The following is a 25,239-nucleotide window of genomic DNA, read 5'->3' on the forward strand; positions in this document are numbered from 1 at the left end:
TTTTACAATGTAGATGCAGTTAATTTAAATGTCACAGTTAGGAGACAACACGAAAACAGTTACTAACCACAAATATAACTGCTGCTAAGCATATGCCCTTAACTGATAAAGCTGTGCAAAAAAAAAAATACTTATGGTGAATTTTTGTAATTGCAGTAACTTAGCTTTGCTGAAAAAAAAAATTAATTGGTAATTGAATTTTTTCAGAGGGCAAACGAAAATCTCTTGTTATAAATTATTGTTTTCACAAACTCACCAGGGCCACAATTAGTGCATTAGGCATCCCAAATAAATTCTTTAAAATAAACATATCTGAAGCATTTTTAAATTTATATGTAACTTTTATTGGATTATAGTGTATAGTAACGAGATCCATTTCTCTTAGACACCCTTCCACATGGGAAACATATAAGAACATGCTATTCAAATACAGCAGATGTGTGTTACACATTTGCCTTATTCACAATTTCATTTGTAAAACATCAGTTACTAATTGTTTTAAATAAATCACTATTCGCCTTAAAAACCAAAGCTCACAATTAGAGAACTCTAGCATATTTAGCAAATTAAGGCTACATTACTACAGCCAAACATTGCATCTAATCTTTCTTCTATCAGTGAACCTTTTTGCATTATAATACAAGCTCAGAGGTTGTTGGAAATGTTGGAAACCTTCTAGGACAGGTATTCAGGGCCAAAAGAGCCAGGCAGGAGCTCGGCCACAGTCATCTTCATGTATGAGCAGTCGGACTTTGTAAGATACACGTCCCAGTCACACCCAAACTGTAATTAAAACAATGATGAATTATATACAGTACAGACCAAATGTTTGGACACACCTTCTCATTCAAAGAGTTGTCTTTATTTTCATGATTATGAATATTGTAGCTTCACACTGAAGGCATCAAAACAATGAATTAACACGTGGAATTATATACTAAACAAAAAAGTGTGAAACAACTGAAAATATGTCTTATATTCAAGGTTCTCCAAAGTAGCCACCTTTTGCTTTGAAATGGTTTTCACTTCACAGGTGTGCCCTGTCAGATTTAATAACTGGGATTTCAAGCCTTATAAATGGGGTTGGGACCATCAGTCGTGTTGTGCAGGAGGTGGATACAGTACACAGCTGATAGTCCTAGTGAATAGACTGTTAGAATTTGTATTATGGCAAGAAAAAAGCAGCTAAGTAAAGAAAAACGAGTGGCCATCATTACTTTAAGAAATGAAGGTCAGTCAGTCCGAACAGTTGGGAAAACTTTGAAAGTGTCCCCAAGTGCAGTCGCAAAAACCATCAAGCGCTACATAGAAACTGGCTCACATGAGGACCGCCCCAGGAAAGGAAGACCAAGAGTCACCTCTGCTGTGGACGATAAGTTCATCCGAGTCACCAGCCTCAGAAATCGCAGGTTAACATCAGTTCAGATTAGAGAACAGGTCAATGCCACACAGAGTTCTAGCAGCAGACACATCTCTAGAACAACTGTTAAGAGGAGACTGTGTGAATCAGGCCTTCATGGTAAAATAGCTGCTAGGAAACCACTGCTGAGGACAGGCAACAAGCAGAAGAGACTTGTTTGGGCTAAAGAACACAAGGAATGGACGTTAGACCAGTGGAAATCTGTGCTTTGGTCTGATGAGTCCAAGTTTGAGATCTTTGGTTACAACCACCGTGTCTTTGTGCGGCTCAGAAGAGGTGAACGGATGGACTCTACATGCCTGGTTCCCACCGTGAAGCATGGAGGAGGAGGTGTGATGGTGTGGGGGTGCTTTGCTGGTGACACTGTTGAGGATTTATTCAAAATTGAAGGCATACTGAACCAGCATGGCTACCACAGCATCTTGCAGAGGCATGCTATTCCATCCGGTTTACGTTTAGTTGGACCATCATTTATTTTTCAACAGGACAATGACCCCAAACACACCTCCAGGTTGTGTAAGGGCTATTTGACCAAGAAGGAGAGTGGTGGGGTGCTGCGCCAGATGACCTGGCCTCCACAGTCACCTGAACCCAATCGAGATGGTTTGGGGTGAGCTGGACTGCAGAGTGAAGGCAAAAGGGCCAACAAGTGCTAAGTATCTCTGGGAACTCCTTCAAGGCTGTTGGAAAACCATCTCAGGTGACCTCTTGAAGCTCATCAACAGAATGCCAAGAGTGTGCGAAGCTGTAATCAAAGCAAAAGGTGGCTACTTTGAAGAACCTGGAATATAAGACATATTTTCAGTTGTTTTACACTTTTTTGTTCAGTATATAATTCCGCATGTGTTAATTCATAGTTTTGATGCCTTCAGTGTGAAGCTACAATATCCATAGTCATGAAAATAAAGACAACACTTTGAATGAGAAGGTGTGTCCAAACTTTTGGTCTGTACTGTATATATAAATGATACACTCACAACTCAATAAAAGGTTGCCAGCATGTGCAACTGAGCTACTTAGGCCTGTTTACAGCAATATGATTTACTTGAAAATATCTAGCAAAGTTGCCTAATAAATATGCAATGCCTAGAGACAAAAAAAAGTTAGTGAGTGTACAAGAAGAGATCATACCTCTCGCATGACCTGCCTGCAGCCCCCACATGGGGAGATGAACTTGTCACTCAAATCACTGAAACAACATAAATGGTAAGAATTTACATAGAAAACAGAAAAAAATGCATTTCCTCTGAAAATGCTGTGGGGATGTGCTGAATTGATTAACTGCTCTGTAGAAGAACATAATGTAAAACAAATGTAAAGCAAGCAAGAGTACTAATTACCATCAATATTGGAAGAACAAAAAGAGGGGAGAACTGTTGAAAAATTACTACAAAAGCACATTGAATACCAGTATGTTTAAGTGTTGAGTGGTATGGAAAAGGTGCAGTGATGTCTTTGCAGTAGAGCAATAGCAGTTATAGTGGACGGCCTCAAGGTTTATTGTGGGGATGAAATAAGTTTAAAATGCTAACAAGCAAATAGCATGTTATATGCCAGCATTAGATAAAAATGCTGGCCTTGTCTAATGTGATGATATAAGCATATTAGCTATCAACAGCAAACGTTTCTATAATGATAAACGTTTCTATATCTACTATGTTAAAAGCAACTTTTAAGCTATCATTAGATAAAATGCTTAATGTAACGCTAACATTAGTGAATATTGGTTACTATGCTGAAGTAGGATAATATACTATCAATAAGGCTGCAGTATGTAACTTTTGTTAAAATGTTTTTATATTTTTGTTAAAACTGTCAATATGTCCTGACAGTAGAATATAGGCAGACAATCTGTGAAAAAAAAACAAGCTTCAATGACTCTTCCCAGTGGTCCTACTGCCATTTGCAAAAATACACTGCTCCTGGTCAGGACCAACAAATCAGAGCCAAGAGGAACTTCTTAACAGTGTCAATCTGCTCGTGCATGCACTGCTCACACCCCTTCCCGCACAGCGCGTACTGTTGTTCTAGCTCAAGATTGCCTGTGTGCTGCTGCTGTGCCAATGGCATGGACAAGTCAAAGTCAAAGCATATCATTGACGTTTTGTCCCTACCAGTAAATGTGCCATAGCTGTGTATCCGCCGTCATCGGTGGCCTATGGTACAATGGACTTGGTCTGAAAGTTTGAACGAGCACACCTTACAGGTCCCTCCCCCTTGCTCTCTGCTGTGCTACAGCCCTCCCTCCAAAGCTCCTTCCCCACAGCGGAGCCTGCCGTCAACACAAAGGCTAGTAATCAGGGCCACCGTTGATGGTGGATAAAAAGGTATGGCGCAAAAAGGTAAGGCCCTGCATCAAAGTTATTCTTGGGCCATAAGTGCCAGGAAGGTCTGGTTGCCATTCATGGGAATTGTGATACATCTATAGTTTTTTTTTTAGATATAAGACATTTAAGCACTGATTATAATGAAAGTGAATGATAGACTGGTTGTGAGTTCTCTTGTCGACGGAGAGATGGGGAAGAGTAGAAATCTTTTAAGAAAATGCATATTTCTATGTTCTTTAAAAAAATGTGTGAAATTTGCGATATTTTGTTTAGGTTTGGTAATGCGGAAGTGATTACAGCATGAAAACAGGGTAGATTCCGGTATGACAGAAAATACATCGAACTTTCCAGACATCAGCTGTGTTAGTCAGAGATGCAAGTTACCTAGCAATTGCAATGGCCCTGAAGTCTTTGCAGCCTTCTGACACTGCTTTTGCAATAGCATTCCTTTCAGCACACACTCCCAGATTGGAACTTGCATTCTCCACGTTACAACCTGCCAGAGGTACAAATAGACATAATGTATGGTTCTGTAAAGAGACCCTCTACAGGCCAAAAGCGTATTTACCTTTTCAGGTCTTCTCAAATAATTACTCTCTGGGTCTTTGGACTCACAGCTGTTTGTTATTCACCTCTCACCCTTTACCCCACCCCCTCACATGATGACAACAGGTGAATTTGTGATGTCTAGCCACACTGACAGAACATCTCTATCTGTGTACAAGGTGAGGTTGACACAGGTGATATAGAAGCAGAATGCATCTATATCACAAAAGGAAGCTTGGGATACAGTCAGATGGAATCATGAAGCTGCGTCACCTGAGAAGATTATTGATTGATGGGCTGGACTATCATCCCCTTCTCTAAATTTTCCACTCAGTTAACTCTCAGGTAATAATTAACATAGTTTGGAAGCATAAACATAAGAACAAACCTAAATATGTGTTGTTTAAATGATAAATATACCCAGAGTCAGAACTGATTTGTCTCAGTGTAGATTACATAATACTGAACACAATGTACCGGTCACTTCTCATACTCTTTGAGTCCAGTTAAAAGCAATACTACTAGTTTTCTGTTTTCCTAAAATAAAATTTGATCTCTGTTCATCTTACTTTTCAACACAGCTTACCCGTAAACACACGGTTGTCGAGGGTCAAAAGTGCAGCTCCCACTCTGAATTTGCTGTACGGAGAGTAAGAATACTTTTTGGCCTCATCGGACTGATGGATCAGTTTTTTAACTTCCTCCTGCGACAAGTGTCTCAAGCTTTGGTCCTTAGTATGCAACACCTTCTGTGTGGACTTGACTCCATCCATACTGCCTTCTTGATTTTGTTAGTTTGTTTTGAATGTCTGAATGAAACTGATGTAGCTGTGCTTTAAATGTAAATGCGACTAAGGAAAAGGGAGAGAGGGTGCAGTCACACAGCCAATTGTTTCCTGGAATAAAAAGGAAGGCGGTTTGGATGGTGCAACCTTTAATGACTGTTAGAGGGTATGGTGCAACAAGAGAAGTTTCAGTGACTCTTCTGAACTTTGATCTGTGTTGGTTGACTGGAAAACTGACTTGCAATTCCTCGAAAACGTTTTCATTCCCCCTTTAACTTTTTTATATTTTGTCATTTCCAGGATTGGGGGGGATTTTGTTGGAATTTTATTTCACTGACGAACACGAACAACACATCCATTTAAAGAAAAAAATAATCAATGGTTTTCTAATTTTTGTGGTGTGCATTTGTAGTTACCAAACCTATCAAGACACTGTCACCTAAAGTGACAGCAGGTAAGGAGAGCATTTCTTAGATGAACTACCAAGAAGCATGTTTTTACTCTGGAGGAGCTGCAGCAAGCCACTGCTCAGGTGATAGGGTGATTATCTGAGGATCTGCCGGCATGCCAACCGTCAAACCATCAATCCTAAAAGGAACAGTGGCAAGAAGAAGAAAGCTATTGTTAAAAAAAGTCTTAAAACGTCCTCTGAGGAAGAAGCCACATTAGGAACACAAAAAAAGATGTGCCACACACACACACACACACACACATATATATATATATATATATATATATATATATATATACTCATATATTACTTATAAAACTGTGAAGAAACATGTATGATGGGAGTTTTAGAATTTTGATCTAGATTATTCCATTGTTGCTTTTGTATGCTTAAGGACTTTGACAAAATGTGGAAACTTTAAAAAAGTGTGAATACTTTTCAAAGAGCAAAACGACAGAAAATGACGAATCAGTTTGAGAAAATATGTATCTTTATTTTACCGTCTTTTTTATAGTTTTTTGAAGAATTGTTTGAGGAAAAAACTCCCATACATAGAGTCTCTTGAAATTGTTTGAAGTGTAGTTTAAAACAACACTGAAAGTGCATTTATTTAAAAAGTTGCACCTCTCAGGATTGATGTGTTATAATAGTAGTAATGTGAGTTATATTCATTGATAAGAATAAGTGTAAAACTTTATACTCTGTAAGTTATATTGTCTGAGCAGATGTATTCAAGTTTATTAAGACAAACAATCAAACAGCCTTTTGATTTTCAGCATCCATTCAAAGATTCATCTCAGGAGTCTCTTCTTAAGCTGATGGATGGTTAGCTGTTCTGAATGGCCCAGTCGATCCATGAGATGTAGTTTCTCACATTAGTGTAGACGCCGGGGTAAAAAGAATAGGCACAACCAATGCCCCACGACACAATGCCTTCCAGTTTACCGTTGCAGACAAGCGGTCCTCCTGAATCTCCCTGGAAAGGTCAAATGAAGGGGATATTTTAGAGATAAATTGCTGTTCAGTTTAAAGTGGCATTTAAAAAGAATTTAAGTAGGTAAGTTTGTAAACTTTATTTCTATAGCGCTTTTCACAGACAGAGTCACAAAGTGCTTCACAGTAATCAAAACAAACAATATAAAACATTAAAATGGAACAATACAAAGTGGCAACATTGGGTCCATTGAGGCTGGAATGCTTGTCTAAGCAAATAGGTTTTAAGGAGCTTTTTGAACACATCTACTGAGTCCAGAGAGCGCAGCTCAAGAGAAAGTTAATTTAAAATCAGGCTTTTTTCCAACTCCTGCATTTTCTGTTAGCAGCTCCACTTATTGTGCTCACCAGCAGCAGGCAGGTTCTTTTCAGATAATCTGATTCAAAATCCCACTTTTCATTTTCCTTGGAATTATTTAATACCAGAAAGCAAAAAGAAAATACAACCAACTCATCTGCTGCCACAAATGTTTGGTGCATTGCTTTAGTTGCTCACCTGACAGGAGTCTCTCCCTCCTTCATTGGATCCAGCACAGATCATGTTGTTTGTGATCCTGAAGTAGTAGTAATGCCAGCAATCTGCGAAGTAATCCACATCTACAGACCTCAGTTCAGGGGACAGGCTTTGGCCGTAGACCCAGGTGACCCCCCAGCCGCTGACTGTGCACCGAGCAAAGTTTTGCAGAGTGCCGGTGCGGGGCAACATCACTGGATTCACCGCTTCGTTGATGACAGCAGGGCGGTCCAGCTGACCCACAGAGGAAAACACCCTTCAGTTAGTCATCTCAAAAAGCTAGCAATGCATGTGAGCTGCTTCTCAGTAACAAACCTAGATCCACATTGCTATTGTATAATTTTGCCTACATTAAAATACTTATGAATTTCCCCCTGTAATACTTTATAATTTAGTGGCAGTGGGGAATTACGGAGTGTTATAAAGGTATTCAAAAGAAAACAAAAACAAGATCCCTCACGGTTCCCCCTGCAGGTGGTGGGCCCACTGGGTGATGGCCTCACGTCTCTCGTTCGGGTTTGGCCCGGCCGGGTCCCACAAGGAGCAACCCGGCCACCAGGCGCTCTCTGGCGAGTCCCAACCCCAGGCCTGGCTCCAGGGTGGGACCCGGCTCTGCCGTACCAGGCGATGTCACGTACCTCAATATACTAGTACTCATGAAGGATTCTTGAACCGCTCTTTGTCTGACCCGTCACCTAAAGCCTGTTTGCCATGGGAGACTCTACCAGGGGCATTTAAGCCCCAGACAACATAGCCTCTAGGATAATTCGAGCACTCAAGCCCCTCCACCACTTTAAGGTGGCGGTTCAAGGAGGGGACCGTGAGGGACCGGTGCAAAGAGAATTGGGTGGTGGACGAAGGTGGAGACTTCAGCGGCCCTATCCCCGGATGCTTAGGCTGGCTCTAGGGACGTGGAATGTCACCTCGCTGGGGGGGAAGGAGCCTGAGCTTGTGCGGGAGGTCGAGAGATATGGACAAGAAATAGTCGGCCTCACCTCCACGCACAGTATGGGCTCTGGAACCCATCTCCTCGAGAGAGGCTGGACTCTCTTCTACTCTGGAGTGGCCCACGGGGAGAGGCGGCGGGCTGGGGTGGGTTTGCTTGTTGCCCTCCAGCTCAGCCGACTCGTGTTGGGGTTTACCCCAGTGGATAAGAGGGTCGCATCCCTGCGCCTTCGGGTCTCTGACTGTCGTCTCAGCCTACTGGCCGAGCGGTATTGCGGAGTACCCGGCCTTCTTGGTGTCCCTGTTGGGGGTGCTGGATAGTGCCCCTCCCGGAGACTCCATTATTCTGCTGGGGGACTACAACGCCCACGTGGGAAACGACAGTGACACCTGGATAGGCGTGATCGGGAGGAATGGCCTCCCTGATCTGAATCCGAGTGGTGCTTTGTTATTGGACTTCTGTGCTAGTGAAGGATTGTCCATAATGAACACCATGTTCAAACATAAGGGTGTCCATCAGTGCACTTGGCACCAGGACATCCTAGGCAGGAGGTCAATGATCGACTTTGTTGTCGTATCATCAGACCTCCGGCCACATGTTTTGGACACTCGGGTGAAGAGAGGGGCTGAGCTGTCCACTGATCACCATCTGGTGGTGAGTTGGATCCACTGGAGGAGGAGAAAGCTGGACAGACTTGGCAGGCCCAAGCGCAAAGTGAGGGTCTGCTGGGATAGTCTGGCGGAGCCCTCGGCCAGGGATGTATTCAACTCGCACCTCCTGGAGAATTTTACCAGATTCCGGGGGATGTTGGAGACATAGAGTCTGAGTGGACCATGTTCTCCGCATCTATTGTCGATGCTGCTGCCCATAGCTGCCGCCGTAAGGTCAGCAGTGCCTGTCACGGCGGCAATCTCAGAACCCGGTGGTGGACACCGGCAGTAAGGGATACTGTCAAGCTGAAAAAGGAGTCCTATCGGCTGTGGTTGGCTTGTGGGACTCCTGAGGCGGCTGACGGGTATCGTGAGACCAAGCGTGCCGCCACCCGGGCTGTGCCAGAGACGTAAACTCGGGCCTGGGAGGAGTTCGGTGAGACCATGGAGAAGGACTACCGGTTGGCCTCGAAGCGATTCTGGCAAACCGTCCAGCGGGGGAAGCAGTGCTTCGCCAACACTGTTTATAGTGGAGGTGGGAGGCTGCTGACCTCGACTGAGTACATTATCGGGCGGTGGAAGGAGTACTTCGAGGATCTCCTCAATCTTGCCATCACACATTCCCTGGTGGAAACAGACGCTGGGGACTCGGGGTTAGACTCTTTCATCACCCAGGCTCAAGTCACCGAGGTGGTTAAAAAGCTCCGCGCTGGCAGGGCTTCGGGGGTGGATGAGATCCGCCCTGAGTACCTCAAATCTCTGGATGTTGTGGGGCTGTCATGGTTGACACGCCTCTTCAACATTGCGTGGCGGTCGGGGACAGTGCCTCAGACTGGGGTGGTGGTCCCCCTTCATAAGAAGGGTGACCAGAGGGTGTGTTCCAACTACAGGGGAATCACACTCCTCAGCCTCCCAGGTAAGGCTTACGCCAGGGTATTGGAGAGGAGAGTCCGGCCAATAGTTGAACCTCGGCTTCAGGAGGAGCAGTGTGGTTTTTGTCCTGACCGTGGAACACTGGACCAGCTCTATACCCTCTACAGGGTGCTCGAGGGTTCATGGGAGTTTGCCCAACCAGTCCACATGTGTTTTGTGGACCTGGAGAAAGCATTCGACTGTGTCCCTCGTGATGCCCTGTGGGGGGTGCTCCAGAAGTATAGAATCGGGGGCCCTTTATTAGGGGCCATCCGGTCTCTGTTCAAGCGGAGCAGGAGCTTGGTCCACATTGCCGGCACTAAGTCGGACTTGTTCCCGGTGCAGCCAAGGGCCGGAGGGGGTCTGGTTTGGGGACCAGTGGATTTCGTCTCTTCTTTTTGCAGATGACGTGGTCCTGCTGGACCCCTCTAGCCAAGACCTACAGCATGCGCTGGGGCGGTTCGCAGCCGAGTGTGAAGCAGCTGGGGTGTAGATCGGCTCCTCCAGGCCATGGTACTCGACCGAAAAAGGGTGGCTTGTCCTCTTAAGGTTGGAGGGGAGTTCCTGCCTCAAGTGGAGGAGTTTAAGTGTCTCGGGCTCTTGCTCACAAGTGAGGGAAGAATGGAGCGGGAGATCGACAGACGGATCAGTGAGGCTGCCACAGTAATGGGGGCACAGTGCCAGTCCGTTGTGGTGAAGAGAGATCTGAGCCGGAAGGCGAAGCTCTCGATTTACTGGTCGGTCTACGTTCCTACCCTCACCTATGGCCATGAACTTTGGGTCACGACCGAAAAAACGAGATCCCGGATACAAGTGGCTGAAATGAGCTTCCTCCGTAGAGTGGCCGGGCACTCCCTTAGAGATAGGGTGAGGAGCTCGGACATCCGGGAGGGGCTCGGAGTAGAGCCACTGCTCCTCCACATCGAGAAGAGCCAGTTGAGGTGGCTCAGGCATCTATATCGGATGCCTCCTGGACGCCTTCCTCGGGAGGTGTTCCAGGCATGTCCCACCGGGAGGAGGCCCAGGGGACCGCCAAGGACACGCTGGAGGGACTATGTCTCTCGGCTGGCCTGGGAACGCCTTGGGCTCCCCCCGGAGGAGCTGGAGGAGGTGTCTGGGGAGAGGGATGTCTGGGTGTCTCTGCTGAGTCTGCTGCCCCCAAGACCCGGCTGCGGACAAGCAGAAGACGACGAGTACGAGTACAAAGATCAGGTACATAATTTGCAGCACTTGCAAGATATTTCTGTGAATTTGAAAAGTGAAAAATGGCAACAATGGAATTACACTGTTGGTGCCATTTTTTAATAGTAGTAGATCCAATAGTAGTATTAATGTATTAAAACCTAATGAAGATTAAACAAACAATGTAATATACACAGGGTAGCATAAAGTAGTTTGGCCAGTGAAACAAAATTTTCTCATGCCTAGCTAAAGACATCGAGTAGACTTAAAATTGTGTATTAACATATCTAACATAATACAGTTTTATTTCTAACTCTGTGTCATTTTGTACATAATATTTTTTAAATTACAATGTATACTGTTCCTCTAATTGCTTATTCAAAATGATGGTCTCTCAACATTTTCTCCATCAAAACATTTCTCTGAACAGAGTTCTCACAGTGGATTTTCTACCTTAAGAAGCATGATGTCGTTGTCAAGGTTCCAGTAATTGAACTGGTAATGTTTGATGATTAACAAGACGTCAAATATTTGCTCAAATCCCTCCTTCTTATTGATGTTGTGCTCGCCCAGGACCACTTTCATCAACTGATTTCTGCAGAGGTAAAAAGCATGCAATACGTTTTATGGGGCTTATTTAAAGACACCTGATTAGACAGATGTAATTTAATGTTATTTATTTCTGTCACATGAAAAACTGATAATGATATTGAATTTTACGCGTTAATGCACATTAACTGATAGATTTTAATACTTAGGTGGTGTTGACTGGTGAAGCTGCAGTAACTTACGGTCTCCAGCAGTGGGCAGCAGACACCACCCACTGTGGGTGAATCAAGGTGCCTCCACAGAAGTGGGAGTCTCTGTACAGGAGAGAGACTTGGTATTTGATAGAGTAAGGCTCTATCACTGTGCCACCAACAATTCTGTTATCATTCTCAACTAAAAGAGACAAAGAAAAACAAAACGTTCTTTCTCTTCCACACAACTTTACATTTGCATTCAGGTCCACTGTGATATCCTGACAAAAGGACAATAGGCATTATTTCTCACCTGCCAGGTTAGTGACAATCAGGATGAGCAGTAAGACGAGACAAAACGGAGCCAGTTGCATCTTATCAGCTACTTTAAAAAAATACAGGCAAAAATCAAGCTACAACCAAAAATCTCATGGTACGGACAGAAGCATTGTGCTATTTATATACCGAAAGAAAACTAATAATGACATCACTTTGCTGCAGTTTAAACGGCATACTTAACAACAGCAACACAAGTAAAATAAATCGTAGAAGTAAAATAATTTCCACAGAGCAGCAAAAAACATGATTATCAAATAATGCATGAGATTTCAGGAGTAATGCCCAAAACATCATGTAAAGTAACATAACAGAGCATAATGTGCCATAATGCTACAAAACATAAAACAATAGATAACACAACATTTATTTACATTTCACAATTTAACACAACATAATGCAATTTACATAAAAATGTTCTGACAAAATAAAATGTAACATAACATAAAGTAATAAAGTGTCATGTAAATAACGCAACATTTTCATACATTTTATAACCTAGCGTAATAAAACCTATGTAACATAATGTAATGTAACGCATGGTAAAATAACAAAATGTAACTTTATGTAACATAAAATGACACAGAATGATACAACATAAAGCCAAATAATGCAACATAACATACGCCTGAAGAAAAGAGCCCAGAGATATTCATACCCCTAGCAGATTTAGCTTTGAATTAATGTTTTGATATTATCAACATGTTTCTTCTGACTGGAAGTAACATTAATCTTATAGAGTGGCCCAGCTAGGGTCTCTGAGACTTAAATTTGATAGAAAATTCACACAGGGAGCTAAAGATTAGGGAGATGGTTAGGAGGCCTTCCAGCTTCAAACACTTGGAGCTCATCACCATAGATAAACCATCAAAACACCAATGGAAACATGCAAAAAGCTGGTTGGAAATTATAAGGGTTTGATTCCTTTATTGCCAATAAAGATCTTTCCATTGATTATTGGGAAGGGTATAAAACATATTTGACACAAAATGTTTAAATGTTTTATTATACTCATTTACATTGTTTTATTATTAAGAGATATCTATTTTATTTCCCACCAACAAACAACTTATTGAACGTTGAATGAAAATAGTTTTAAATCTCAAGCTGCAAAAGATGGGAATAACAGTGGCACTGCTAATTGATGATGATATGTAAGCTGTCTCACCTTATCAACAGTTGCGTTAGAATCCCCCCAATGTCCAGCTTTAACATGCACTAATACAATCCCACACATCACACGTCTGAGAACTGTCTGGACTCTTTTATAGTCTAAACAAGCCTGTCCCTCTTATTATCCCTCACCATTATTAACGTCTCTGTCACATTTAGAAAGGAGAGAGTCTGACCCAGTACTTGAAGAAAAAAACACTGCATCCTTTTCTTTTATTACACCCTTTTCTTTCAGGGGCCTTTGTTCTCACAGCTTCAGCCTATTGTTCAGCGTTGCAGATAAATTGGATCTTTGCAGACTTGAAACCCAACAAGCCAGAGAAATGATAACCTATACTTGTTTGACATGTTTTTATATCCAGCGATGTTATAAAGAGCCCTCTAGTGTTCAGTCAAGGTGAGATGTGGCAAGAGATGACTGCAGTCATTCTTTACTTGAACAAGGAAAAGCTTTTTTCCCCCCGTTTCCTGTAAAATTGGTCAGAGAGCAAGAATTCTAAGCTTCTTTGTCCATCTCACGTTGACTCATGATCAAATCACTAATCATGTTTATGATTAATAAATTGTCAAAGCTCTGTGTTTCTAACCCTTCTCCAGCTGTAATGCACTCTAATGTAACTTCCGTCTTATTTCTTCTTCCCTCACAGCCTTTTTTTTTTTTACCTCCCGTGGTTTCTGTGATTTATTTCCAAAGAGAGTTTGCTTTGGTTTTTAACTCCTAGCCTACATACAATCGACACTCCTCAAGATGTCTTTCCACCTGTGAGGGTGGAAGGTGATAGCATGCTCAGCTATCCCTTGGGTGCCAAGTTGCTGTGACAAACAGTGTGCCTTTGTGCCCAGTGTGTTTGTTACACTAGGAATGAGGTAGACGCCTTGAACAAAGCTCTGAGTTAGGCTCAAAGTTATAATAAAAATTTTGTGGGAAACATTTAAGCAGAAAAAAGAAAAGAAACACAATCAACAGTGCTTTGAACATTTACCTGAACCCCACATTCCACATTTTGTCACGTTACAACTACAAACATCATGGTGTTTCACACAGACGTGATATACCAACACAAAGTAGTGCATAATTAGGACATGAAATGAAAAGGATACATAGTTTAAAATTTTTACAAATAAAAATCTGAAATGTGTCTTTTGGTTTTTCACCTAAACTGACAGAACAGGCAGAAGAAGCATTAATCAGAGAAACAGTCAGGAGGCCAACAATAACTCTGGAGGAGCTGCAGAAACCCACAACTTAGGTGGGAGAATCCATTGACACGACAGCTATTAGTTTTGCGCTCCACATATCTGGCCTTTATAGAAGAGCTGCAAAAAGGAAGCCATCACTGGAAGAAAGCCATAAAACATCTGGTTTAAAAGATTTAGCCCGAGCCATGAAAGGAACTCAGCACACCTGTGGAAGAAATTAAACTTTTGGACCTTTATGGAAAAAACTAGCACTGCACATCCCCCTGAAAAAAAAAACCCTTGACACAAAGTAAAACATGGTGGTATCATCATTCTTCTGCAGGGACTAGCAAGCTGAGTAAACTAATGGTTTTCTAAGTTTTATTGATATAAATAAATGTATTTGTATTTGTATTCAGCCTATCTGAGTCAATACTTTGCAGAACCATTGTATATAGATCCTGCTTTCTATTTATTTTGTTCCATCAACTCCGACCAGGTTCCCAGCTAGGTTCAGTTTAAATAAATTCAATTCAAAAATACTTTATTAATAAAATATTAAATTAATGATGAATAAAATATTATATAAAAGAAAAAAAAACATAGAAACAAAAGATTTTGGAATGTCTTTTTTTTTTTTTTACCATTTTTTTGCTGTATTTTGGAAAATGGTTTATCTGGTGTTGTGTTATTTTGCAGCTTTAGGCCACAGTAGCTTTGACTTGGGAAACACCTAGCATTGGAAGGCCGCACAAAGTCCCCTTTCCCTTTCTCTGGATAAAACATCAATTATTTAGCGGGCTGTAAATGTGGAACAAGAGGAGGTCAGGCGACCACCCCCCACACCCTCCACACACAAACACATTCAGACACACGCCTTCTCCCCCGCACCTCCCGTTGTGAATGATGCTGAATTGCCAGATGGCTCATCATCATCATCATCATCATCATCATCGCTGTTGTAGTTGTCAGGCTGATAATAAATTCTTATCATTGCTGACACAGATTCAGTAATGGCTGATGAGTCAGAGAGAGCCACTTGTGTGTAAAATACCTCTGTGTCTTTTTCACTGCTGTGTGAATCTTCCTGACAGTACACAACAGAACCACATGGAGCACAGAAATAAGCACACACACACACACACACACACACACACACACACACACACACACACACACACACACACACACACACACAGAGATATTTCAGCAGGGATAATCCTGGATGATGAAACATTGCATGCTGATAAAGTATAGATGAACCCGCCCGGGGACAGTACCATCTTTGTTGCTATGGCAACAACGTAAGGCCTTCAACAAGTCAGGGGGGGTCAGAGGACAGACAGTTCTGATAATAAAGACCTTCTGAATGTGAACTTTGTTGTTTTTTTATTTTCTTTTTCCCTTCTCAGTCAGTCCCGGAGTGACCTTGCCGCTTCATGAAAACCAATGAAATTAAAATCGTTTTTTTTAACAAGAAACCTAAGGATGAAGATTGATTAGAATCACTTCCACTGTTACCAGAGAAGAAAGAATGAGCAGTCGGGCCGACAGAGAGCACGCTGCTTGTTTGGCTGCAGTGGTTCAGCTATTTCTATATATATATATATATATATATATATATATACTCAAAAGTAACATCCTTGTCTGCTATACGATGAACCTGCTTATGTGTTTATTCTGTCTGCTCCTGGATCTAACCTCGGTCCACAGTGAGTACTTTTTTGTGATTTCATTGTTTTATGAAAACCATAATTGGAAAGGCCAATGTATCTTTGGAAATAATAGTTTAATGTATCCTCTTTATTTTTACACTCTAAAAAACAGGGCAAATTCCCTTTGGATATACAAAAGAAATTTTTTAATTGAATGTGGAATGTAATTTACAAAGTCTTTAAGCTCACATTTGCTGGTGTCTAAGTTAGTCAGATGATAAAGTTTGAATGTGTAAGACAAACAGACAGCTGCCTTGCTTCTTAACTTTCTGGTTGTGAGTCATTTTTATGCATCTACAATGCAACACACTGCTGTAAAAAAAGATGCATTGAGAAGCAGAAGGAGCCTCACTATTTCCACAGCCGAGCTCCATAAGGTGAAAAGCTGAAATATTCTTTTAATTTGAGGGCTCCAGTGGACGTTTTGGAAAAAATGTCCGAGACTGCATGTTATCTAACCTGAAAGGTAATGGAGCAGCAGAGAAAGCTGGTATTATTTTATAGATCCATGAAAGGCTCTAATGTGCCCAAATAAAGTATTATTGATTAAAATGCACCAAAATAGACAAAAACAAAATTCACTTTGACACACTTTAAATTTATTGTCTAGCCAAAATTCAACCCAAATTATTCATTATCTTTTCAGTTATGCTGACAAACTTCAGAGTTCACCATATAAAGCAGTGGTTGAATTTATGTCTTATTACTAGAAATGTGTTTAAGAAATCCATGATTAGTCATAATTCTAGATTAAACTCTGAAATTAGCCTTAAATGTGAAGATTTTATCTACGAGGTTAGTTTATTTATATTCTGTGCCTCTCCTTGTGTCTAAAGGCTGTAAATAATAATAATAATATAAAATAATAATATCACATTTCAACCAAATTCGCTTCTGATTGGGCGATCAGCACCACAACACGACTCCTTCCTTGGAATCACCGCATGCCGGCTCCCGAGACACAGACAAATATTAGGAGTCGCAGAGAGAGAGGTGAAAAAACACAGATCCAACAAGAAGCTTTGCCAAGACAATTCAGAAACAAGTCTGATCAACTTGCCAAATTGGATTGCGAAGAATATTTTGTTTGCATCACAGATTTTGCTTTGCTTATCTAATTTTAGTGGGAAGTTCCTGCAAAGTCTTACAGTGTTTTTTCTTATAGACCTCCAGTGAGCTCAACTTAACTGTGGCTTTTTTTGAAAGTATTTTTTCGGCATGCCCAACTCCAGTGAGCCAACAACCGGATTTCACACTCTATTCCATGGTGGCAGTTCTGGTGTGTGAAATAGACATACTCATTTGTTCTTTCGGTCATGACCCAAAGTTCATGGCCATAGGTGAGGGTAGGAACGTAGACCGACCAGTAAATTGAGAGCTTCGCTCTCGATTGATTTAAGGAGAGGAAGCTCTCTCTCCTTAAATCATGTTAAAACAAAAATAATCCCTATAAATTACAGTGTGGGGTGGATATTAATAATTTCAAGAGTATTTGTATTCCTTCCCATTGTGTTGAGTAGTTGCATGTAATGATCCTCACATCTCTTCTGTCTCTGATTGTGCAGCCTGAGGTCAGAGCTTTATGGTTTAGCAGTTACATAAGGCTGGCATGAGAGTACCTGCTGTTATATTTCTGCAGCCAGAGTGATGTGGTTACTCGGGGAGGCTGCGTTTCATTACCTTTATTGCACCGCGGTCCCCCACATTATAGAAATGTACCAATTCTAATGCTGGGTAAATTAACTTGGAGGGAGCGGTATAAGGGGGATAAGGAGGAACTCTACGGTCATATATTTTTCCTACTCACTTGAGGAGTTCTATTTTGAAGGTGGACTTAGACTGTCTGTTAAAGCTTTCCAACCATGCAGCTTCATTTGCTTTTTTTTTTTTTTAGGTTAGAGCGATCCTAATGATTCATTGTTAGTCCAATTTACCAGGACAGATTTAGAATAAGTGTCCATAAAGGAATAAAAATGATAAAGAAATCTAAATGTAAATATGATACTAGTATACACCCTGTGCTTGTGTTTTCATGCAGGCCGAATGCTCATGCAGAGCCGCATAATAGGCGGTCACGCTGCTGCACCAAACTCCATCAAATACATGGTATCGTTGCAGAGCACAAGCAGCCAACACTTCTGTGGGGGATCACTAGTTCACAGGTACTGGGTTCTGACTGCAGCGCATTGTAACATCGGGTAAGAGTGTTCAACAGCTGTAATCATCTAGAACTATGAGCTTGAAGGATACCTTTTTATTCTGGGAGACTAGCTTCCAACAATTGCAGACAAATCAAAAATAAATCAATATATACATGGAGGGCTTGTGTGTAGTTACTACTTCATCATGTTGATGCCAGCATCTCAAAAATGCAATAAATAAAAACTAATGATGCAAAGATATGAAAATATTCGGTACCCGATATTTACAGATATTACATACAGTGTATTATGTATATTTCCCTACGCTTTCAGCACTATGAAAAAACAACCATACCACTGACATTGCTTCTCTGCTTCTCTCCACTCCACCCCTCCCATAACAAATATGGCAACAAGATGGAAATGAACATTGCTTGTAAATATTTTACTTTGTGTTGGTCCATCATATAAATAAAATCCTAAAGTACAACAAAATTTGTGTTTTTTTTATCATCACAAAATGTGAAAAAGGTTTTGCAAAGCACTTTTCATGTTTGGCTTTAGTTGAACCCTAATTATTTTTTGTATTTGCTAGATAGTTTGTGGTTTGTAGCCCGAGTTTGCTGTGTTGATCCTCATTTGGTATGATAGGAGCAGATTTGTATAAGCAAAAAAAATAATAAAACCCAGTTCTGGTACAGACAGGTAATGTCACGGTGATCTTGTCCTTTGGAAGTCAAACTGCTCACAAACAGATACAGTTGAATCAGCTGACATTGGTGCAGCATCATTTGTGTGTTTGTATGTGTGTGTGTGTGTGTGTGTGGTGTGTGTGTGTGTGTGTGTGTGTGTGTGGTGTGTGTGTGTGTGTGTGTGTGTGTGTGTGTGTGTGTGTGTGTGTGTGTGTGTGTGTGTGTGTGTGTGTGTGTGTGTGTGTGTGTGTGTGTGTTAAACACAGAGTGACGGTGGAGTGTCATCTTGTCTAGTTCCTGGAAATCGTCCATATTTCTGTTGCACTGACCCAGTCCTGCCAGCTCACAGTAAGCCATTGTTCACAACCATCCAGCTGCAGTCACAGTCAACCCTCTTCCACATTCTGAGTTGGAAAATTTCTACACTGCTCACACATTTTCCTGTATGCAATCTACTTATTCAAACAAGTACAAAAATACAGCGCAATTATTAGGCATGTTGTATTTCTGAAGAATTTGTTTTTGACAACTGCATTGCTCTCAGTCCATCCAATACGTTAACACACCTCAAACCTAAATATTTAAGAAAGTAAAAGTGAGGTTTTGTCTTTCTTAGGAGAATAGCTATGTGTGCACAACTATTGCATAACATTAGGTGTACAGAGTTATTATGCAACCAAATGAAAATTTCCATCTCACTTGTTTATTATTATCTGTTAAATGAGAGTAATAACTCAAAATTTACAAATAAACATTTCTGACAGGTGAAAAGGAAAACAGTGACCAGCTACAGTTCTGAGCCCTGCATTCATGGAGTCAGTTTCTTCATCAGTTGAGATCAACTGATGAAGAAACTTGTTTTAATGACAAACAGTAGATGTCGGCCAGAGGGAACTTTCTATGTTTGTATTATGCATGTTTATCTGTGTTTGCTATGAACCTGAATCCAATAATATTGTTTACTGATTTGGTTATTTATCACAAGTCACTTTTCACCAATATTCAGTCTATAAAATCTTTAAAAAAATCTGTCTTCAGATATGTATTGTCCCAGTCTGAATGTTTAGACTTCTGTGGTGTCGTTTCAGCCTCCATTGCCTTAGAAATGTCTCTGAGCACTGAACACCTTTTAATTTTGGGGTCTCCAGGTAGCCAACTGTTCTCGAATATGCCTGCACTGAATGGGAATGGGTCAGCTTCACATTTAATTCTTCTCTATTCTGTGGCCAGAAATTAGCTATTTTCTTTCTCAACACATTTGAGACCCTGTTGACTATTACCAACAAAATGATTGATGGTTCTGTGATACCCAATATTTTGGCAGTTTTAAGAGGGCTGCATTCCTCTGAAAGACTTCATAATTTTTGACTTTTGATACAGTGGGGAAAACAAGTATTTGCAGATTTTGCAGGTTTTCCCTCTTGCAAAGCATGTAGAAGTCTTTAATTTTTCTTATGGGTACTCATTAACTGTGAGTGGTGGAATCTAAAACAAAAATCCAGCAAATCACCTTGTGTGATTTTTAAGTAATTCATTTGTATTTGTAAAAAAATAAAAACTTCTACATGTTTTGCAAGAGGGAAAACCTGCAAAATCTGCAGTGTATCAAATACTTGTTCACCCCACTGTATATGGTGTTGATCTCTTTAGGTCTCACCTTCCCTCATTACACAAATACACATCACCTCATTTGCTTAAATCTTAAATCTGATAAGTATTCAAGTTTGTACAGTTTGGAGTTGAATAACATGCATAGAAATGATATTGTTTAAATGCTCTCTTGCCAAATTCTTGTGCATAAAGTATACACTTTATCATGTCTGTTTGATGGTGAAGGTGATGTTCTGTACAATGAAGACATATGTGTGTTTTAGGGAAGATCAGATGATGATAGTGGCAGGTGACTACAAAGTAAATATCTTCGAGGGTACTGAGCAGTATGCTAAACCCCACAGGCTGGTCACTCATCCCTTGTACAACAGCAGCACCAACAATGCTGACATCATGCTCATCAAGGTACAGCAGAGATTTACATATATATACCATTTTACTGTGTTCCATCACTAATTAAAACCTTTTTCTTACCACAAACTGTCCTCCATTATTTGTTTTCTGTCCAGCTGCGTGCCCCTATGGTCCTGAACAAGTTTGTATCGCTGGCGCCTCTCCCCAGACAAGGGACAGGCGTAGTCGAAGGCCACCTGTGTCAGGTGTCTGGATGGGGCCACAATAGTGTGGGTGGAGGCCAGGTCCCTATTGAGCTCAGGACGGTCACAGTGCCAATTGTTTCAGCTGCGAGATGTAACAGCAGCGACTCTTTCGATGGCAACATCACGACAAACATGATCTGCGCCGGCTACCAGTCAGGAGGAAAAGACGCATGCAAGGTTTAACATAGGGCTGTTAGGTGGTGCCCAGTTTAACCAGTTTGGACTTACAGGGTTGTTTTATGCATGAAAATACATGAATTCACTTTTCAAAAAATAAACTCCTGTTTTAATGGATATCAGTTAGCACAATCTTCTTTTTTCATCTCACAGCAGAGTATAATCATAACCCAGTTTTGGGGAAGCTCATTTCTTTGTAAGATGATACAGTTCCTCATATCAGCACATGATGAACAGTCATTTCAGTCTGTTGCAGAGGAAGAAGAAAAGCATCAGAAAAGCTGCAGATTTTACTGCAAACAACATGCTTAAATGCTGTTGTATGTTATGGTTTATTGATTGTGCTTATTAATGTGTCTTTTCTTTCTCAGTCTGTAATATGAGAAGAAAATGACCTCAAATACAATTTGTGATGTACCAGTAGTTAACACAGAATTTCCCTTTGTGAAGAAACCTACTTACTTACCTCTAAGACTTAAATTTAACACTGTACTGGGAGACTTTTAAGAAGTTGGAAAAACAATAACAACTGATTTAAAGTAATGCGACGATGTACCTTGCAAAGGTATTCATTCCCCTAAAACTTTTTCACATTTGTCATCTTACAACCACTAACTTCAACATATTTTGTTGGAATTTTATGTGAAGGACCAACATAAACTAGTGTATATTTGCAAGGTGGAAGGAAATTATGCACGTTTTTTCTTTACAAATATAAACCTAAAGAGTCTTCGGCTCCCTAAGTCAACACTTTATAGAGCCACCTTTTTATACGATTCCAGTTGCAAGTATTTTGGGGTAGGTTTTCACCAGTTTTTCAAATCTAGAGAATGGATTTTTTTCCAGTCTTGTTTTCTGAATCATAAAAGCTTAACGAGATTGGATGGAGGGTGTCTTTGAACATCAATTTTGAAGTTTTGCCACAGATTCCAAACGAAAGTTAAATCTGGACTTTGACTATGCCAGTATAAAACATGAATCTGCTTTGATCTGCAATGTGTTGCCAAACAACAGTTTAGTTTTGGTCCCATTTGACCAGAGGACCTTGTTCCACAAGTTTCATAGCTAGAGGTAAACTATAAATTGGACTTCTTATGGCTGTCTGTCCATATCGACTTTCCTCTTGCCACTTTTCCATAAAAGCCTGATTTGCAGAGTGCACAACTAATAGTTGATGTGTGCTTGAGCTGGGGATCTCCGCAGTCGCTTTAGAACTGCCATGAGTCTCTTGGTTGTTTCACATTCACCTATGTTCTCTAACAAATCTCTGAGGCCTTCACAGAACAGCTGGATTTATTCTGAAAATAAATTATACACAGAAGGACTCTGTCCTCTAATTAAATGACTTCTGAAGGTAATTGTTTGCAGTTTTTTATTAGCAGTATCAGAGTAAAGTGAATGATTGAAATCCATTGTTGGATTTGATGTTGAAAATCATGTATCATTTTCTTTCCATTTCAAAGTTGTGCACAACTCTGTGTTGGTCTAAGCAATAAAATCCCATTAAAGTTTTTATTTGTAACGTGACAATATATGATAAATTCAACTTCAAACCTCAACAGAGTGGGAATTTGTTTTTCTGTTTAATTGCCTATCATGAACTTTGGTTAACAGCATTGAACAACCCTGTAGAAAAAAAAAAAAAATCCAAACACAAGTGTACATAATTTTTCATAAAGTTATCAGATATTTTTGAAACAAGGTTTGAATTTCAATACAATCACTGAAAGCTATAATTTATTAAATGCAATATTTCATTCTGTACAGTAGGTCTTTTTCATTGGATATTGTTTGTTCAAAAACTGAAAGGCACATCAAATTAGGTAACGTTATATTTGTACACTTGAAGATAATACAACAAAAGTGACTGAGACATTTAAGCCAAAGGATTAGCAAACTCCTGCTGAAATGTTTTCCCAAAGGTTCAGCACTATGTGAAATCTGAAGGTCTCATCACTGAGGGGACTTTGTCACTGTAACTGATAGAGGGTGTGGTTTTGTCTTTGCAGGGAGACTCGGGCGGGCCCCTGGTGTGCAGGGGCCGGGTGTACGGCATGGTTTCATGGGGCAATGGGTGCGGCGACGCTAAGTTTCCTGGTGTGTACACCGCTGTGTCCAGATTCCGCCGCTGGATCGATCAAACTATCTACGGGCAACACCTGCACTGTTTTGGATACAGATGAAGCTGATGAGTGTTCTCTTGTTATTATACCAATATAAAAGCAATGCATCTTTTGCTCTGAAAGATTATAGTTTTAGGAAATGTCTTTGTCAGCTACCACAGTTACAGAGTTTTCTGGTGTGCTGTTTTCACAAAGTTCACAATCTGTAAGAAAACACAATTTTATGACGATAAATACCATCACTTAGCGAAGAGTGCGATATTTGCATTGTTTTCAGTAAAGAAAAGAGCAAAATATATTTAAAAAAACCCTGAGAAAGACACTTTTCATGGCATCATAAAAATTATATCCTTTTTTTGTCAAATTAAAATACAAACTTTAGGGTATTGAGATTTATGTGATAGACTAACACAAAGCAGTGCATAATTGTGAAGTAAAGAAGTACTTCACTTTCAGTTTTTGTTACAAATAAAAACCTAAAGAAGAACCAGTGCAGCGAACTGCTCTTCTATGAAGATCTTTGGTAGAGAACATTAGTGAAGAAACAGCATCATGAGAACCAAAAAAAAGCAGCAGACAGGTCAGGGTTCAAGTTGTGGAAACATTTAAAGCAGAGTTGGGCTATAAAACCAAATCCTAGGCAACGAATATCTCACAGATCACTGTTCAGTCCAGAAATTGACTATTACTATGGGACATCTAGAAGATGCTGTTCACCTAAACTGACAGGCCAGGCCAGAAGAGTATTAATCAGAGAAGCAGCCAAAAGGCCCTTGGGGGAGATCCACAGCTCAAGTAGGAGAATCTTTTGACAGGGCAATCATTACTTGTGTGCTCCACAAATCTGGCCTTTGTCGAAGAGTGTGAAGAAGAAAACACTTGTTAAAAGAAAGCCATAAGAACCACCATTTGCAGAAAATATCTTTGTTCTGCTACGAAGAGACCAAAATTGTGACAAAAAAACACTGCACATCAACTCTAGTGTAAAGCGCTTTGAGCTGTTGGTATGACTGGAAAGGCGCTAAGCTCAGTTCATTTACCATTTTCTTCAGCAGAGACAGCAAAGCTGGTGAGAGTTGATGGGATGTTGGACGGAGCAAAACACATGTCAATCCTGGAAAAAAACCTGCTAGTAGGTGCAAAAGACTTGAGACTGTGATGGAGGTTTACTATCCAGCAGGACAATGGCCCTAAACATACAGCCAGAACTAGAATGGAATGGTTCACGTCAGAGTACATTTGGCCTAGTCAAAGTCCAGACCTAAATCCAATTGAGAATCTATGCCACAGATGCTCTCCATCTAATCTAACTAACTGCTCTAGAGTAAAGAAAAACTGACAAAAACTAAAATATAGTGAATAGCATCAGTTGTTTTTTTTCCACTTCACAGCTATGTGCTACTTTGTGTTGGTTTATCCCATACAATATAAAGAAGTCTGTAATTGTTAAATGACAAAATGTGAAAAAAACTTCAAGAGGTATGAATACTTTTGCTAGGATAATCGGCTCTTTCATCTAAAATATGTCTTATTTGATTTAGAGCCTAAAAACTATTATCCAGTTGAGTTGACAGCATAAAAGCATTATTCTAATGTGAAGAGCTGCTTTCCAGATCATCTTGCTGTTAAGTCTGAAGGGAGTAGGTGTGCCATATCTGATCCTTCTTTATGAATAGAAAACGTGTAAAAAGTCAGCTCTGCTGCAGGCTCACTTATCATCTTTCCTTCCATTGTCCGCTAAATTATATTGAGTTTAGTTCTTCTGTGAAAACATGATTTTTGTCTTTTGCCCCATCACTGAATGTGTGGAGGCCTCGCTTCATCTTGTTTACTCTGAGGATATATTAGTGTTAACAGAAGCCATCAAAGTGTGGAAAACTCCTATTAAATAAAGTTCTCCCCCATGGGTAAGTTTGAATCTTGCCAGTTTCATCTGATGTGGTCACTTTATAACAGGTATAAAGTTGGCATCCAATGCTTTCAAAGTAGATTACTTCAGCAATATAAAAAATATTGGACACTATCCG

The 25,239-nt window shown here is 40.6% G+C and overlaps 3 protein-coding genes across 6 annotated transcripts; 1 reads left to right on the top strand and 2 right to left on the bottom strand.

Annotated features, from left to right (window-relative positions):
• Positions 1 to 320: 320 nt before the first annotated feature.
• Positions 321 to 5,202, bottom strand: cdab (cytidine deaminase b). Its single transcript, XM_047347597.1, has 4 exons — positions 4,880 to 5,202; positions 4,132 to 4,243; positions 2,552 to 2,609; positions 321 to 783 (listed from the first exon to the last, which is right to left on the bottom strand). The coding sequence occupies exons 1-4, from the start codon at positions 5,064 to 5,066 to the stop codon at positions 676 to 678; spliced, it is 465 nt and encodes a 154-aa protein (XP_047203553.1). The 5' UTR covers positions 5,067 to 5,202; the 3' UTR covers positions 321 to 675.
• An 822-nt stretch (positions 5,203 to 6,024) lies between these two features.
• LOC124857116 (trypsin-like) lies at positions 6,025 to 13,092 on the bottom strand. Of its 2 annotated transcripts, none has more exons than XM_047348238.1 (6): positions 12,971 to 13,092; positions 11,780 to 11,848; positions 11,518 to 11,668; positions 11,180 to 11,321; positions 7,019 to 7,270; positions 6,025 to 6,505 (listed from the first exon to the last, which is right to left on the bottom strand). In XM_047348238.1, the coding sequence occupies exons 2-6, from the start codon at positions 11,838 to 11,840 to the stop codon at positions 6,356 to 6,358; spliced, it is 756 nt and encodes a 251-aa protein (XP_047204194.1). In that variant the 5' UTR covers positions 11,841 to 11,848; positions 12,971 to 13,092; the 3' UTR covers positions 6,025 to 6,355. The 2 variants fall into 2 exon arrangements, with proteins under 2 accessions (XP_047204194.1, XP_047204195.1); XM_047348239.1 differs by having other exon boundaries at positions 11,780 to 11,851; positions 12,971 to 13,032.
• Positions 13,093 to 15,596: 2,504 nt separating this feature from the next.
• LOC124857236 (trypsin-like) lies at positions 15,597 to 25,239 on the top strand. Of its 3 annotated transcripts, none has more exons than XM_047348417.1 (5): positions 15,597 to 15,866; positions 17,908 to 18,067; positions 20,577 to 20,718; positions 20,823 to 21,089; positions 23,099 to 25,239. In XM_047348417.1, the coding sequence occupies exons 1-5, from the start codon at positions 15,689 to 15,691 to the stop codon at positions 23,270 to 23,272; spliced, it is 921 nt and encodes a 306-aa protein (XP_047204373.1). In that variant the 5' UTR covers positions 15,597 to 15,688; the 3' UTR covers positions 23,273 to 25,239. The 3 variants fall into 3 exon arrangements, with proteins under 3 accessions (XP_047204373.1, XP_047204374.1, XP_047204376.1); XM_047348418.1 differs by having other exon boundaries at positions 17,908 to 18,031; XM_047348420.1 differs by having other exon boundaries at positions 17,908 to 18,031; positions 20,658 to 20,718.

The sequence above is a fragment of the Girardinichthys multiradiatus genome, chromosome 20 (genome assembly GCF_021462225.1).
Source record: "Girardinichthys multiradiatus isolate DD_20200921_A chromosome 20, DD_fGirMul_XY1, whole genome shotgun sequence".
Lineage (NCBI taxonomy): Eukaryota > Metazoa > Chordata > Actinopteri > Cyprinodontiformes > Goodeidae > Girardinichthys > Girardinichthys multiradiatus.